Genomic DNA, 14,057 nt, shown 5'->3' with positions numbered 1-14,057 from the left:
CCTGCCTCTGCCTCCCGAGTGCTGGGATTACAGGCGTGCGCCACCACCGCCTGGCTTAATATGACTAATTAAATTAACACTTCACCTGACATCCACCTGGAGCATGGACTCACCAGATATCCATGCTTTTGCAGTCTCTGGCACCCACTAGAGCTGCACACAGGAACTGCACCTAACAAAGTCATCACAACATGGATTGGCTTCTCCTTTTAGCCCCCAAGTCCTCTGAGAGAGTATGGGATTTCCCTGTTGTGACCGCTCTACAGCAGTCTCCACAGGTGCCTGGGCTCCTCATGCAGCAGGAGTTAGCCCTCACCACCAGTCAGCTCTGCCTTCAAGCAGTTCTGGGCTTTCACTTCCTGCCCTCTCATCACGCATGTTGCGTTTGCTGTTCTCTGTGTCCTTTCAGATGGCTGGCTCTTTGGCTCCTTTTCCCTGTGGGTCGTGGGCTTTCCCTGGGCCCCATCTTCAGGCTTCTGGCATGAGATTAGTGGCAGTTGTCCTCGCCAGGCTGTGCACCACCTGTGTTCCCAGTCCAGATGTGCTACGCAGTGACAGCCAGCCTCACATGTCGCTGTCATCATCAGCAGATCTGCTGAGACCACTGGGATTGGTTAAAGGAGGAAATTAGATTTTTTAAAAGGGAGAGGAGATTGAAGAGGGATTTTTTTTGCCCATATTAAAAATGGAAAACATTATAACACAGAGAGATAGTTCTCTGTATAGTTCTACAATGGATGGTTTGAAAATGGAACAATTAAGGGATAATCAACTTAGCTGGGATTGACATGATGTCAGTTATCAATTTGGTAATTCTCATTTTATCCCTAAAAAAGTTGTTTGCTGTCAGTGCCAAATACAAAAAAAAAAAAACTAAGAAAAATGTTCACACACAGCTCTAAGGCGCTTAGAGCAGAAGTCACCACACCATGGAATTATAAAACTGAAGGGGAATGACCCAAGGTTATTAGAAAACCAACCTTAGGCCGGGCAGTGGTGGCGCAAGCCTTTAATCCCAGCACTCGGGAAGCAGAGGCAGGCGGATCTCTGAGTTCGAGACCAGCCTGGTCTACAGAGGTAGTTCCAGGACAGGCTCCAAAGCCACAGAGAAACCCTGTCTCGGAAAAAAAAAAAAGAAAACCAACCTTAGTTTATTCGGTTACCATTCAAGAATGACCATCAGATGGTCGGTATCACAAGGCTATGCAGAAGTTAACCAGGAATCTATAGAAATGTTAGATTTGAAGAGATTTAAGGAAGTAATAGTTTCCTATGGCATACATTCACCTTATTCCACAAGACTGGAAATAGCTAGTTACAACAGTATTGGAATATAGTCCTCAGCTACAGTAAAACACTTGGTAGAGAGATGAAGCTAGGGCTATTGAACAGCATGGTAGGGTTAGAAGTTATTAGATTTCTGAAGATCAGTCCTTGATGAGGGCCATCATGCTGATGTACAAAGAAAAGTTACATTTGGTGATCACACCTTGTCCATACGCGGTACAACAGCTTTGAATGCTTGGGACAAGATTCAAAAATCAGGAAAGAGGAATGAACCATTTACTAAAATTATAGAAGGCCCAAAAGAAATGTTCAGTAAAATTTTGCAAAGACTGACTTCAGCTGTAAATTGAACAATATCAGATCCAAAAGTCAGATGAATATTAATTGAATCATTGGCTTTAAAAATGCTAATTCACAATGCAAAAGGGTAATTAGGTCTTTAAAGATAATATAACCCCATAGAGGAATGTATATAACATGCAGTCAATATTGACTCTCATAACCATGATGATGCTTGGATATGAGAGGTGATTTCCAAAAAGGCTTGATGAAAAATTAAAATGTCATATGTTTTAATTGTGGTAAACAAGGTCATCTAAAAAGGGATTATGGGCAGGACATTAGAAATAATGTTTTTTCTAGAGATTCCTAACGAAAGGCCTTTTGGAGTATGCAGAAGGTACAGCAAAGGCCAATACAGGACCAATGAATGCAGATCAACAAGGGACAGACAAGGTAACCCTCTGCCATTGGGAAATGCCTTGGGAGGCCTCTCGCAGGCCCCTATGTCAAATCTGGTTCAACCATTCACTGTGGGGGAAACTCCTCCCCAGAAAAATTAAAGGACCTAATGCCTACTGTAAAAAAAAAAAAAATACCCATACTGCTTGAATGATAGAACAGCTTTAGAAGATGACTATCTTGAATATCACCATAGAACCTTCATCTGGCGACAGACAGAGACAGAGACCCACATCAGAGCACTGGACTGAGCTCCCAAGGTCCAGTTGAAGAGCAGAAGGAGGGAGAAGATGAGCAAGGAAGTCAGGACCGGGAGGGGTTGGTCCACCTACTGAGACAGTGTGCCTGATCTAATGGGAGCTCACCAAATCCAGCTGGACTGGGACTGAACAGCATGGGATCAAACTGGACCCTCTGAATATGGCTGACAATTGGGGCAGAGTGAGAAGCCAATGATAATGGCACTGGGATTTGTCTCTACTGCATGTACTGGCCTTTTGGGATCCTATTCTATTTGGATGTGCACCTTCCTAAGCCTGGATGGAGGGGGAGGGCCTTGGACTTCCCACAGGGCAGGGTGCCCCGCTTTCTCTTAGGACTGGAAGGGGAGGGAGGAGGGTGGAGGAGTGGGAGGGAAGTAGGAGGAGGGGAGGAAGTGGAAATTTTTATAAAGTAATAAAAAAAGAAAAAACTAGGAGAAAATAAACTATAAAGTAAATATTTGACAAACTTCTATAAATAATCAAAGACCAAAGTTAAAAGTATGAATAAATAACACTGTGATTGACAGTCTTGTAGACATAGGGGCAGATGTGACTATAATTACTCCAGAATCATGGCATCAGATTTGCCTCTTCAAGAGGAGACATTCAGCTTTTAGGGTTTGGAACTTTATCTCAGGTAAAACATGGGTTGAATGTATAGGGCCAGGACAGAAAGGAAAATTAAAGCCATATGTGGCTAACATAGCAAAGAATTTATGGGGACATGATTTGTCACAGCAATGAAATACTCAGATTAATATTCCCCCAATCTCAGAAACAAACCCTAAACTAACATACCTTTCTTGGGAAAATACTAAAAGTACTATAAAGAAGTCACTGACTGGTCAGGTTGTACATAAACAGGTCACAACAGCTGCTGGTCTTTCAAAGGTATCAACAACCCTGCCTTTAAAGGGTTAACTGACCTGTTTGGGTGGAACAATGGTCTGTGACATCAGAGAAACCACAGCCCTAGAACAGTTGGTACAGGAGCAGCTAAATGTTCAATGTATCAAAGAACTGGCCAGTCCTTTGAACTCTCCTAAATTTGTTATTAAAAATAAATCTGGAAAATGGATAAATATCTAAGAGCTATAAATGAAGTAATTCAGACATTGGGCTATTAGCGAAAGAACGATCTATCATGCTGATTGATTTAAAAGACTGTTTCTTCACAAAATCGTTACAAGAACAGGATAGAGAAAAATTTGCCTTCACAGTGCCTACTTATAATCATTCTCAGCCCACTAAAAGATATCAGTGAGCTGGGCAGTGATGGCACACACCTTTGATCTCAGCACTCAAGGAGGCAGAGGCAGGCAGATCTCTGTGAATTCAAGGCCAGCCTGCTCTACAGAGCGAGTTTCAGGACAGCCAGGTCTACTCAGAGAAATCTTGTCTCACTAGGTATGGTCATCCCAGGAAAGCAAACATGGAAAGAGGAAGGAAGGGGAGGGGCAAGAGAGAGAGAAAGGGAAGAGAGAGAGAGAGCCGGAAACAAAGCTACTTGTACATCATCTCAGCCCTCGAGATGCTGAGGCAGAATCACGAATTGGAGCCACTTTGGATTGTCACTTTTTTAATTGAGTTACAAGTTGCCATGTGCGGGTATTTGTGGCTCGGGCCACTCCCTCCTTGCGTGCCAGCTCCCAGTCTCAAGGAATGCAGGCAACGCAGCAGGTCCACCAGGACTGAATGGGAACCCCTCTCCAGAGCTCCCCTCGGGGGGCTTCCAGGTGCGGAGTGGAGCACAGCGGAGGGAAAGATCCAGCGGGGTGGCAGCCCACCCGCTACAGCATGAGGGACTTGGGAAGGCAGAGAGGGGACTCTGTACAAGGTCACGCCCTGCAGCCACGCGTGGCTGTACTGGGCACTGAGTCTCCAACTCTGGCTATGGCCGGCCTGCCCTGGGGCGTGGTCTATATAGGCCCCGCCCATTGGCATGAGGCCCCACCCATTCAGCCCATGCCGGGTCCAAGGGAACCTTAGCTACACAAGATCCAGGAGGCCTGCAGCCGCTGGTCACTTCTCGCCTGGAGTCGGCTCTGGCTGCAATGGCTGTGGCTCGGGCTGTGGCCCCACCTCTGGCTCCGGCTCCCACAGCAGGAACTCGTGCAGCAGCGTGTTCACTGTCTCGGGACACTCCAACATCACCATGTGACTGCCTTCCTCGATGAGCTTGAGAAAGGCCAACAGCAGGATCTGCAGGCACACAGGGAAGTCCCTCCTGCAGTCCACCCTTTAGCCTCACCCTCCTGGAACCTCGCCAGGCATTCAATCGCTCGGTCAACACCTACTAGGCACCTACAGTATGCCTGGGATAGGACTTCTCAATCTTGGCTCTGCTGACACTTGGGGTTGGGTCGTTGCTGTGGGGAGATCGTGTGTTGTAGGGTGCTAGGCAGCCTCCTTGGACTCCCCCCACTCGGGGATGCCAAGGAAACTCTGCCCTCCTCCCCCGTCCACAAATGGATCCTGATGACAGACCAGCCCTGGGTGAGAGTCCTCGGTTCCTCCCACATACCCATCCTGAGCAGCCCCAAGTCCTAAGAAACCCAGATCCTGTACTCCACCACCTATCTCCACCCCTCCAGCATTAGGGACCCACTCCCTGGGTGAAGACGCAGTGCTCGGCCAGAGAAGTCCCTTCATCTATATTCTCCTTCAGGCTCAGCCCAGAAGCGGGGGCCTCCTAAGAGACCACACCTACCCACCTGTGACCACATCCGCCCAGAAGCGGGGGGCCTCCTAAGAGACCACACCTACCCACCTGTGACCACATCCGCCCAGAAGCGGGGGCCTCCTAAGAGACCACACCTACCCACCTGTGACCACATCCGCCCAGAAGCGGGGGCCTCCTAAGAGACCACACCTACCCACCTGTGACCACATCCACCCACTACGAAATTAAGCCCACCCAGGACCACACTCATGCATTATCCACGCCCACCTAAAAACACACCTGTCTAGAGGCCACACCCTTCCAAAGGCCACAGCATTCAGATACCTTAACCAATGGAAGCCACACCCACTCATAAACCAAACCCTTCTCCAGAGACCTCTCCCACCCCAGCTGTCAGAAAACCACACCCGTCTAGGGAGTCCACACCCACTCAGCCAGGTTTCCCAAAGGTCAAGCTTACTCAGAATCCTAACGGGATGTGGGTCTTGGGACCACACTCACCCCCTAAGCCACGCCAGGGCGGCGACCCTGGATCCTCTCCACAGTTGGGGAGCGGGCACGTGTGGTCCCGGACTGCAGGTCCTACCTCAGCCATGCGTTGGTCCTCCTCCACAGGCACGAACTTGTCATGCATGCCATGCACCAGCAGCACGGGCACCGTCAGCTCCGCATGGTAGACCTCATCGCCCTCCGGCCAGTACTGGCCACTCATCATGGCCCGTAACACGAAGGAGGACACATTGAATGCGTTGCCCTCCTTCAGCAGCTGCTTCTCTTTAGCCCCTTGGCGAGCAAAGCCGGCCCTGGGGGTGCAAAGACGTCCTTGGAGCCTGACCACGTGGGACCAATGCTACAGATCCCCAGTCAGCCCTGAGATGAGGAACCCCTCCCTCTCCCAGATCCCACTCACTTGAGGAAACTCCAGGCCAGGCAGGGCGACAGGCAGTGCAGGACGCACGTGGGCATGTTGAAAATGGAGCAGAGGCTGGGCTCCAGCGCTGTGGGGCCTCCGCCGTTGATCATTATCACTTTGTGCACAAGATCTGGGTACTCGTGGGCCAGGAAAGTACAGAAGGAGACACTGGGGGCAGAAGGGGAGAGCCCGTTAGCAGACACTAGGCAGGCCCGCCTGGCCGACATAGGTGGTGCCCCTATACAGCGCTGGCCATGGGAGTCAGGGCTTTTGCATTCTGGGCTTAGCCCCTGGGTTCTCGAAGCAAGTCCTCGGGAAGTCGCACACAGCCTACAGCGTCAGGGCTTATCTGTACCCTCCGGGAGCTGGGACTACAGCATGCACCCCTGCAAGTTTTGGGATATTTCTTGTTTGAGACAGGGTTTCACTATGTAGCTTTGACTGGCTGTGTAGACTAGGCTGGCCCAGAACGCTCAGAGATGTGCCTGCCTCCCAGGCAAGCTCCTGTATAATCTGCATGGCTGTCTGTAATCACTAACACAGTGACCTCGGCTGTCTCTTACTCTGAAGTTACCCCAACTAGGAATGTGCCTCCTGGGGCAGTGCTTGCTAAAAGGCCTGTGGCAGCATTCTGTCAGAGAGACTGACATTCAGCAGGGGAGTGTGGTTAGCCCTGCTGGCTGCAGCTGGATTCTGGAACCCCCTCAGCAGTCCTTCAGTCTTTCTGTTCAGCATCTGAAGACGCCATGGGCAGACCCAAAGGCACTGACGCCACAGCTCTGCGCTGGATGAATCACTGGTACCAAATAACTGCACTACTTACAGATCTCCGGCCCTGTGCCAGACAGCCTAATCGTATAGCCCAGGCTACCACGGAGTTGATGGCAATCCTCCTACCGCAGCCATGAAGCGCTGGGGTTACAGGCAGCTCCATTCCATGGCTTTCTCTTTTGCTCTTCCTAAGATACCAAGTCTCTACTGCCCAAGCTGAACTTGAGCTCAGCCTTCATCACTGTGTCCAGCCAGCTAATAGCTTGAAGGCTCCAGACAGAAGGGACAGATGCAGGAATGGGCCTGACTATTAGGACACACACACTATGCTGGCCCACAGTTACCCATACATGAGGGCAATTATTACATGTTTTTTAAAAAAAAAAAAGACATTTTTGAGACCATAGCAATGCCCCTGTCTCAGATTACAGGCATGACCTACTATGCCCAGCTTTTAAAAATTAATTTTTAGGCTAGGTATAGTAGCACATACCTTTAATCACACAGGAGGCAAAGGCAGGTGGATCTCGGTGAATTTGAGGCCAGCCTGGTCTACATGGTGAGTTCTAGGACAGCCTGGGCTATGTAGACAGTCCCTGTATCAAAAAAAATCAGTTTTTAATTGTTTAAGGACATATTTAGGGATATAAATGTTTAAAAATATAAATGTCACATTTATTAACTCTCTTTCTTTCTGGAGATGCTGGGGATTGAACCTATGGCCTTGTGCACACCCAGTATCTACCTGAGCCACTCCAACCTTGGTTTTGTTGGGGGAAGTACACTTGCCTGATTATGTCAGGTCTCATGTATGTTAAGCTGGCCTGGGAGCTATGTTGCTGAGGGTGACCAGGACATTCTGATTCCGTCTCCACCTCCCAAGTGCTGGGATGGCAGGTGAAGGCTGCCATTAACATGCTTTTAGTGTATGTTGTTATTTTTGAGACAAAGTCTCACCCTGTGAATGTGGCTGACAATTGGGGCAGACTGGGGGGCCAATGATGATGGCACTGGGATTTGTCTCTACTGCATGTCCTGGCTTTTGGGGATCCTAGGCTCTTTGGATGCATACCTTCCTAAGCCTGGATGTAGTGGGGAGGGTCTTGGACTTCTCACAGGGCAGGGTACCTTGCCCTCTCTTAGGACTAGAGGGGGGTCGGGGGAGGGTGTGAGGGGGAGCTGGAGGAAAGTGGGAGGAGGGGAGGAAATGGAAATTTTGAATGTTATTATTTATAAAGTAATAATTTAAAAAAAAAAGGAAGCCGGGTTGTGGTGGTGCATGCCTTTAATCCCAGCACTCAGGAGGCAGAGCCATGCAGATCTCTGTGAGTTCGAGGCCAGCCTGGTCTACAAGAGCTAGTTCCAGGACAGGCTCCAAAGCTACAGAGAAACCCTGTCTCGAAAAACCAAAAGAAAGAAAGAAAGAAAGAAAGAAAGAAAGAAAGAAAGGAAGGAAGGAAGGAAGGAAGGAAGGAGAAAGAAAGAAAAGTCTCATCCTGTAGCCCTGGCTGGTCTTGAATTCATAGCAATCCTCCTGCCTTGGTCTTGGAAGTTCTGGGGTAAGAGGGGTGAGTATATGCCCAAACCACCTCCCCCCCCCCTTTTTTTTTTTGTTTTTCAAGACAGGGTTTCTCTGTGTAGCTCTGGCTGACCTGGACCTCACTCTGTAGACCAGGCTGGCCTTGAACTCAGAGATCCGCCTGCCTCTCAAGTGCTGAGATTAAAAGCGTGCGCCATCAAAACAGGCTTTAACACAGGTTTTTGCTACGTAGATATAGCCCTAGGTTGGAAATAACTTTGTAGCCCAGGCTGGCCTCAGATTTTTAGCTATCTTCCGGCATCAGCTCCTGAGTATAGAGATGATGCACGTCTGCCACCCACTGGCAGATACTAACAACAAACTTTTGCTAGGTCAGAGACCATAGTGTCAAGCTACTCCCAGCCCCTCACTGGGGGATTCTAGGCAGGAGCTCCACCCTGAGCCACGCCCCCAGCCCCTCACTGGGGATCCTAGGCAGGGGCTCCACTGCTAGCCACACCCCTACCTCCTCACTGAGGGGATCTAGGCTCACTCACTCACTGGAGGATTCTAGATGGGTGCTCTACCCCTGAGCCACAATCCCAGCCAGATCACATTTTGCAAGGAGGAAAGTTGGATTGGGTAGCATAGAAGTCTTTCATTGTAGTCCTAGGGGTGTAGATCAGGTATTCAAGGTCAGCCTCAGCTACATAATGACTTTTAAGGCTAGCCTGGACTACAGATGGCTCTTTCTCAGCCTACATCCAGGGGGATGGGAATGTTTTGTGAGCAGCCCACCCTAGGTCTTACCCGTAAGAGTGGCCAATGAGCACATTGCGCTTCTTGGCGTAGCGCATGAAGATGGCCCGCATGTCCTCCGCAAGTGCGTAAAATGTGTAGGCAGCTGCCACCTGTGGCGCAGAACTGGCCCCGTGACCCGCCAGGTCAGGTGCCACCACCTCATAGCCAAGTCGCACAAAGAAGTCCAGCTGTTCTTTCCAGATGGCAAGAGAGCCTCCCACACCGTGGATGAAGAACAGCACCACGTCAGCCTGCGCGCCCTTGCAGCTGGTGATGCGCTGCTCGCAGTCGATGTGGATGGTCCTCTTGGGACGCCGGGGGCGCCTTCGTCGCCCACTGCCTGGGGTGGCCCGGGCGTCGCCCCCTGCGGGCTCTGCCAGCTCCACCTCGAGAGCAGCGGGCGGGTCCCCAGAGCCACTGCGCCCTTGCAGGTCTGCGCGTGGCGCGCGGCCCAGATTCTCCACCACCAGCCTCCCATTGCGGTACACCGTGATGCGGCGCTGGCAACGCACAAGGCCCGTCTTGACCCCGGTATCGCCTTCGGGTGGCGGCGGCGGTGTGGGGATAAGCGCGGGACCAGCGTGCTTCACCCGTAGCACCCGGCCCGGCTTGACTTCTACAAACGTATAGCCGTCGCTGGATTCAACGCTCTCCAGTGGCCGCACCGCGTTGGGGGGTGTCCCCAGTAGGCAGCAGAAGAAACCATCTGTCACCCCGGTCAGCATGGTGTGTCCTGGAGCCGGAGAGAAAGGGACAGCGGCTTGCTCAGGGCTCTGCTCATGCATCAGGTAAGCAGGACCTGGAGGCTCCTCTAGGGGGTCCATTGATACTGCATTGGGGGGCTTCCAGAAGGAGAGGACACTAAAGCAAATGCCCATTCCTGAGGACATCCTTCCCTACCAGCTGGAGTTTATCCTATCAGCTGTTTATTCATTCATTTATCCAGAAATCCATGCCTTTTGTATGCAATCATTCATTCATGCATGCAAGCAAGCATGTTTGTATTCATCTATTCACACACTGGATTATGCGAGCATACATGCAAGCTGATTTGCTTGCTTGGTTTTGAGAGAGGAGCTCACGAAGCCCAGGCTGGCTTGGAAATCCCTGTGCTGCCCAGACAGCCTTTACTCTGAATGTCACCTCTGGAGCTGTAGCAAGCTCGGCATGCAGTGTGCTTGCTTTAGCTCCATATCTCAAATGCCTCCAAAGGCCAGGGAACCCCAAACTCTGTGCAACCCTCCCACCTCTACATCCCTAAGCTCTGGGGTGAAGGGCTTGCATGAACACAACAGCCCTGGTCTGTAGTCTTGGGCCAGACACTGGCCTCACTCTTTGCAAACCTCCTGCCTCTGCCTCTCCCAGTGCTGGCATAAGTGGTGTGAACTCCCATCACCGCGGTACTTTTGACATAGGTTTCATTTTGAAGCCCAGGCTGGTCTCAACCTTGTGCCCTCCTGGGTGCTAAGATGACAGACCACCAAGCTTGGCTTCTGTCCTGAATGGTCAAGGTTTCCAGCTCAGGTCTCGGGCTGCAAATCTGACCCATCAAAGATGAGGCCCAGGGCAGATGTTGGCCATGGGGACTCAAAGGTTTTATGGGGTCCCAGGTCCAGGAGAGGGAGCTTGAGCTAACAGAGCAACGAGCACGGCTGGAAGAGGCTGCCCTCAGCACCCTGGTACCCTGTGTTGAAGGGTGTCAACACAACCCCTAGTGGCAGCCAGGAAGATGAAGGCAGGACCTGAGTGAGGGCCTCTGGGCCTCCATCCGGTTCCCTTAGCCAGCCCCCCCCCCGTGTCCATGACAACCACAGGCGGTTACATAACTCCAAGGGACACCAGCGCAGCGCACCCCCATTGTCTAAGGCATGGGGATGGGGCCAGATTCATTCTTCCTTCGCTGCCTGAGCACCGCTGAGGTGATGCTTTTCTTTTAGTGCATCCAGGCCACCCGACTTGTGGTGGCCTGGATGCACTAAAGGTAAAGCAGGCCGTGCACCCCACCTTTAGGACCCTGCAACCCCGACTGCGGAGGCCTTTCTAAAGCGCAGCACCAGCCCTGCTTCCCAGACCCCGACCTGCTTTCCCCTGGCGCTAGTCATCCTCACAGTGGGATCAAGGCCACTGGGGTTCCGCAGCATCCTAGCAGCGCGAAACTAGAGGCTGGCAATTTTCTCCTGCCCCAAGTGGAGGCCCAGCAGCCTGATGGCTTCTAAGGGAACAGATCCAGCTCACCTGAGGTTATTGAGGGGCCCGTGGCCCGAGGCAGGACTCAGGGGTCCCGGGCGGAAAAGCCAGCATCCACCTGCAGGTGCCGCTTACATGGTGGTGCGGGGTCGGCCGCATTAGCGCGGGCAGGCGCAGGCCCGGGGCGGTCAGCGCAGGGGCATCCTGCAGCGGCGCAGCAAACCGGCCCCGTAAGTCCCACCTAGTATGGGCGGGGCCTCGAGCCGATGGACGGGCATCTCGACCTATTGTCGCCGCAAGCCAACCTGGCCTAGATAACCGTCCAACCAGAGGCTGCGCTTCCAGATTTGCTAGCGCTCTGAGAGCAGCAGCCCCGCCCCTGTGAAGGGTTAGGAGACCTTGGGGGGTGGGATGGGCCTGTGCCAGGATTGAGAAGGGCTTGCAGCCCGGAGGTGGCATGGGAGGCGGGGGATGTGTTCTGTCTGGGACAGGGTCTCAGCCAGCTTCTACCTCCCGCCGGGCCGTGAGCCCCCTCTCTGGTGACTTTTTCCGTTCTGCAAACAGACTTACAGATGGGGAAACCGAGACTCAAAAAAGGTCAAGGCTGGCATTTGAACAAGAAGAGGCTGTGTCAGTCCAGAGTCCTGGGAATGAAATAGAAGTGTCGGAGCGTGGGAGCTAGCGAATAGGAATTGTATCCCTTCAGCGGGGTCTCAGCCACACCGAGACTGAGTCCTAGGAGAGCTGGAATCCAGGAAGCCAAGGCTGAGCCTCCTCCCTCCCAGGCCTTGTGCTCACGGTGCAGGCCAAACACTGGCCAGCATCCCTTTTACACACAGTAAGTCCACCGATTATTGACAGGCACAAGTGGCCGTTTTAGAGGGTGGGTATGAACCACAGCATAGTGACAACTTCAGAGATGCTTCGCGTGGCTGCAGGCAGGCTGGGCACCTTAGAGCAATGGGGAGCTATGAAGGGTGTGTGAGCAGGAGTCCAGATCTGAGCTGCGGGGGGAAAAAATCGTCTAGGCCAGCCTGAGGGATTAAACTAGCCAGGGCAAATTCACAACGCACGAGTTTTCCAGATTGCGAGGAGCTAGGACTCGAGGACATCCGGGCTGAGCGCCAAGAGGAGAAGCATTGGCTGCGGTAGCGTAGAGGCCGCCAGCCAGCGGCTGCGTGCCAGCTGCCTGTCCCCAGTGAGGGCGACTGAAAAGGCCAGCAGCCACTTCCCCCAGCTGAAGCCAGCGGCGTCACCGCCACCCTGGAGCGCCCTCTACCAGTGTCCCAAGCGTAGAACTACAGCTCCCAGAAGACGAAGACAGATTGTCGTACGCACGCGCAGATTGAGGAGTCGACACTCGCTCGCCATCTGCTGGTCGTTTCGGAGAACTACACGCCACTTAGGACAACACCTCCTGTTTGTCATCATGCGCAGGCGTGGAACTACAACTCCCGGAGTGCCACGCGGCAACACATGGAACTACATTTCCCAGAGGCATTGTCGCTGAGCCCACGGTCTAGGAACTGGCGGCAGCCGGGACAGAGTGACCCGCCGCTGGACATGGCTTTCCTAGCCAGGACTTTTGGGTACCCCGCCTGCAGATCGGTGGTCCAGTTGGGTGGCAGGTAAGTATTGAGGGGGTACTTTGCTCCGGATCTCGACTACCACGCGCACTTACGGAGCGTCTTTTGCATACACGCTGTTTTGTTTGCCCTCCGCGTTACGAAGTTGAGGCTCAGGCTGAGCAACGCGTCGGGGTCACACAGCAACCATTCTTGCCATTTCTCTGGTCCCACAGGTGGCTCCAACCTCTGGTCTGGATGGGGCTTCCGGACGCTTGGGGTCTCCCCTCCGTGCATCAGCAGACTCGCGGCCGCACGCGCGGGAACGAGTACCAGCCCAGCAACATCAAGCGCAAGCACAAACACGGTTGGATCCGCCGGCTGAGCACGCCGACTGGCGTACAGGTCATCCTACGCCGCATGCTGAAGGGCCGCAAGTCCCTGAGCCACTGAGGAACGGCGCCCGGCGCCTGCGGGAACAGACTCAGACGCCGGTAGAACTGGCCGAGGCCAAGAAGTTGGAGGCCGTCCCTTCCTAGGCTTTTGGAGTATGAAGAATTCAGAACTTGGAGAGCCCCTAAATCCGTGCGCCTGAGTCCACAGCTGTGGCGCCCCCTCCTGCGTTATCTTTGCAGTTTCTGTTCATGTTTCTGAAGGCATCTTTGAAAGCTTGACTCCTTAAAATATCACACCACTCCTGGTGATTCCAGCCACTCGGAAATATTACCAGCTCGCTAATAAACATTCCCGTTTCTAGGCGCGCTGCATGTATACTAACATACAGCTAGGTCTGTTGTGGGGAGGGGTCAGGGATCTGGGGCCCCTGCTGTGAGGTAGGCAAAGCCTTAGCCCCAAGACTCCATGTCCCACACAAAGTGCAGACTGACTTCTGTTTGGCCTGATGTCCCCATCTTGTAGTTAGCACGTGATTGTCCTTTCACGGTATGCATTTCTGGGATTGAACACAGGCACTGCACAAATGCCTTTACCTGCTGAGCCATGTCACCAGCACCCCGCCCATGCTTGTCATGAAGGGACTCTAGTGGGTGATGTGTATTTAGAACATGGGGATCAGATCTGAAAGTGGAATCATAGGGACAAAGGACCCTGAAAGAGGATAGGTACCTGGCTTGGCTCTTGACAACAGAGCAGTCAGGTAAGGCTTCCTGGAGGAACGGGCAGAGTCTGCAGAAGGGATTGGTTGGGGTGAGTACCCACATAGGTGGAAGACAGCAGAGGGACCTGGAATTTGGGCTCCTGAGGTAGACCTAAAACCTTGGGCCACTGGGGGACTGCAGCAGCTATTGGAGCCAGACTGAGCTGCTTG

General features: G+C 52.5%; 2 protein-coding genes across 2 annotated transcripts; one reads left to right on the top strand and one right to left on the bottom strand.

Moving 5' to 3' along the window:
• Positions 1 to 3,853: 3,853 nt before the first annotated feature.
• On the bottom strand, positions 3,854 to 11,407 carry Abhd8 (abhydrolase domain containing 8). Its single transcript, XM_005370615.2, has 5 exons — positions 11,214 to 11,407; positions 8,988 to 9,711; positions 5,885 to 6,055; positions 5,561 to 5,777; positions 3,854 to 4,493 (listed from the first exon to the last, which is right to left on the bottom strand). Exons 2-5 carry the CDS (start codon positions 9,701 to 9,703, stop codon positions 4,314 to 4,316), a joined length of 1,284 nt encoding a protein of 427 aa, XP_005370672.1. The 5' UTR covers positions 9,704 to 9,711; positions 11,214 to 11,407; the 3' UTR covers positions 3,854 to 4,313.
• A 205-nt stretch (positions 11,408 to 11,612) lies between these two features.
• On the top strand, positions 11,613 to 13,490 carry Mrpl34 (mitochondrial ribosomal protein L34). The gene is made up of 3 exons (XM_026777698.1): positions 11,613 to 12,003; positions 12,603 to 12,793; positions 12,967 to 13,490. Exons 2-3 carry the CDS (start codon positions 12,642 to 12,644, stop codon positions 13,181 to 13,183), a joined length of 369 nt encoding a protein of 122 aa, XP_026633499.1. The 5' UTR covers positions 11,613 to 12,003; positions 12,603 to 12,641; the 3' UTR covers positions 13,184 to 13,490.
• Positions 13,491 to 14,057: the final 567 nt, after the last annotated feature.

Source organism: Microtus ochrogaster, unplaced genomic scaffold, assembly GCF_000317375.1.
Source record: "Microtus ochrogaster isolate Prairie Vole_2 unplaced genomic scaffold, MicOch1.0 UNK81, whole genome shotgun sequence".
Classification (NCBI taxonomy): Eukaryota; Metazoa; Chordata; class Mammalia; order Rodentia; family Cricetidae; genus Microtus; species Microtus ochrogaster.
This window is presented reverse-complemented; position numbering and strand designations above follow the sequence as displayed.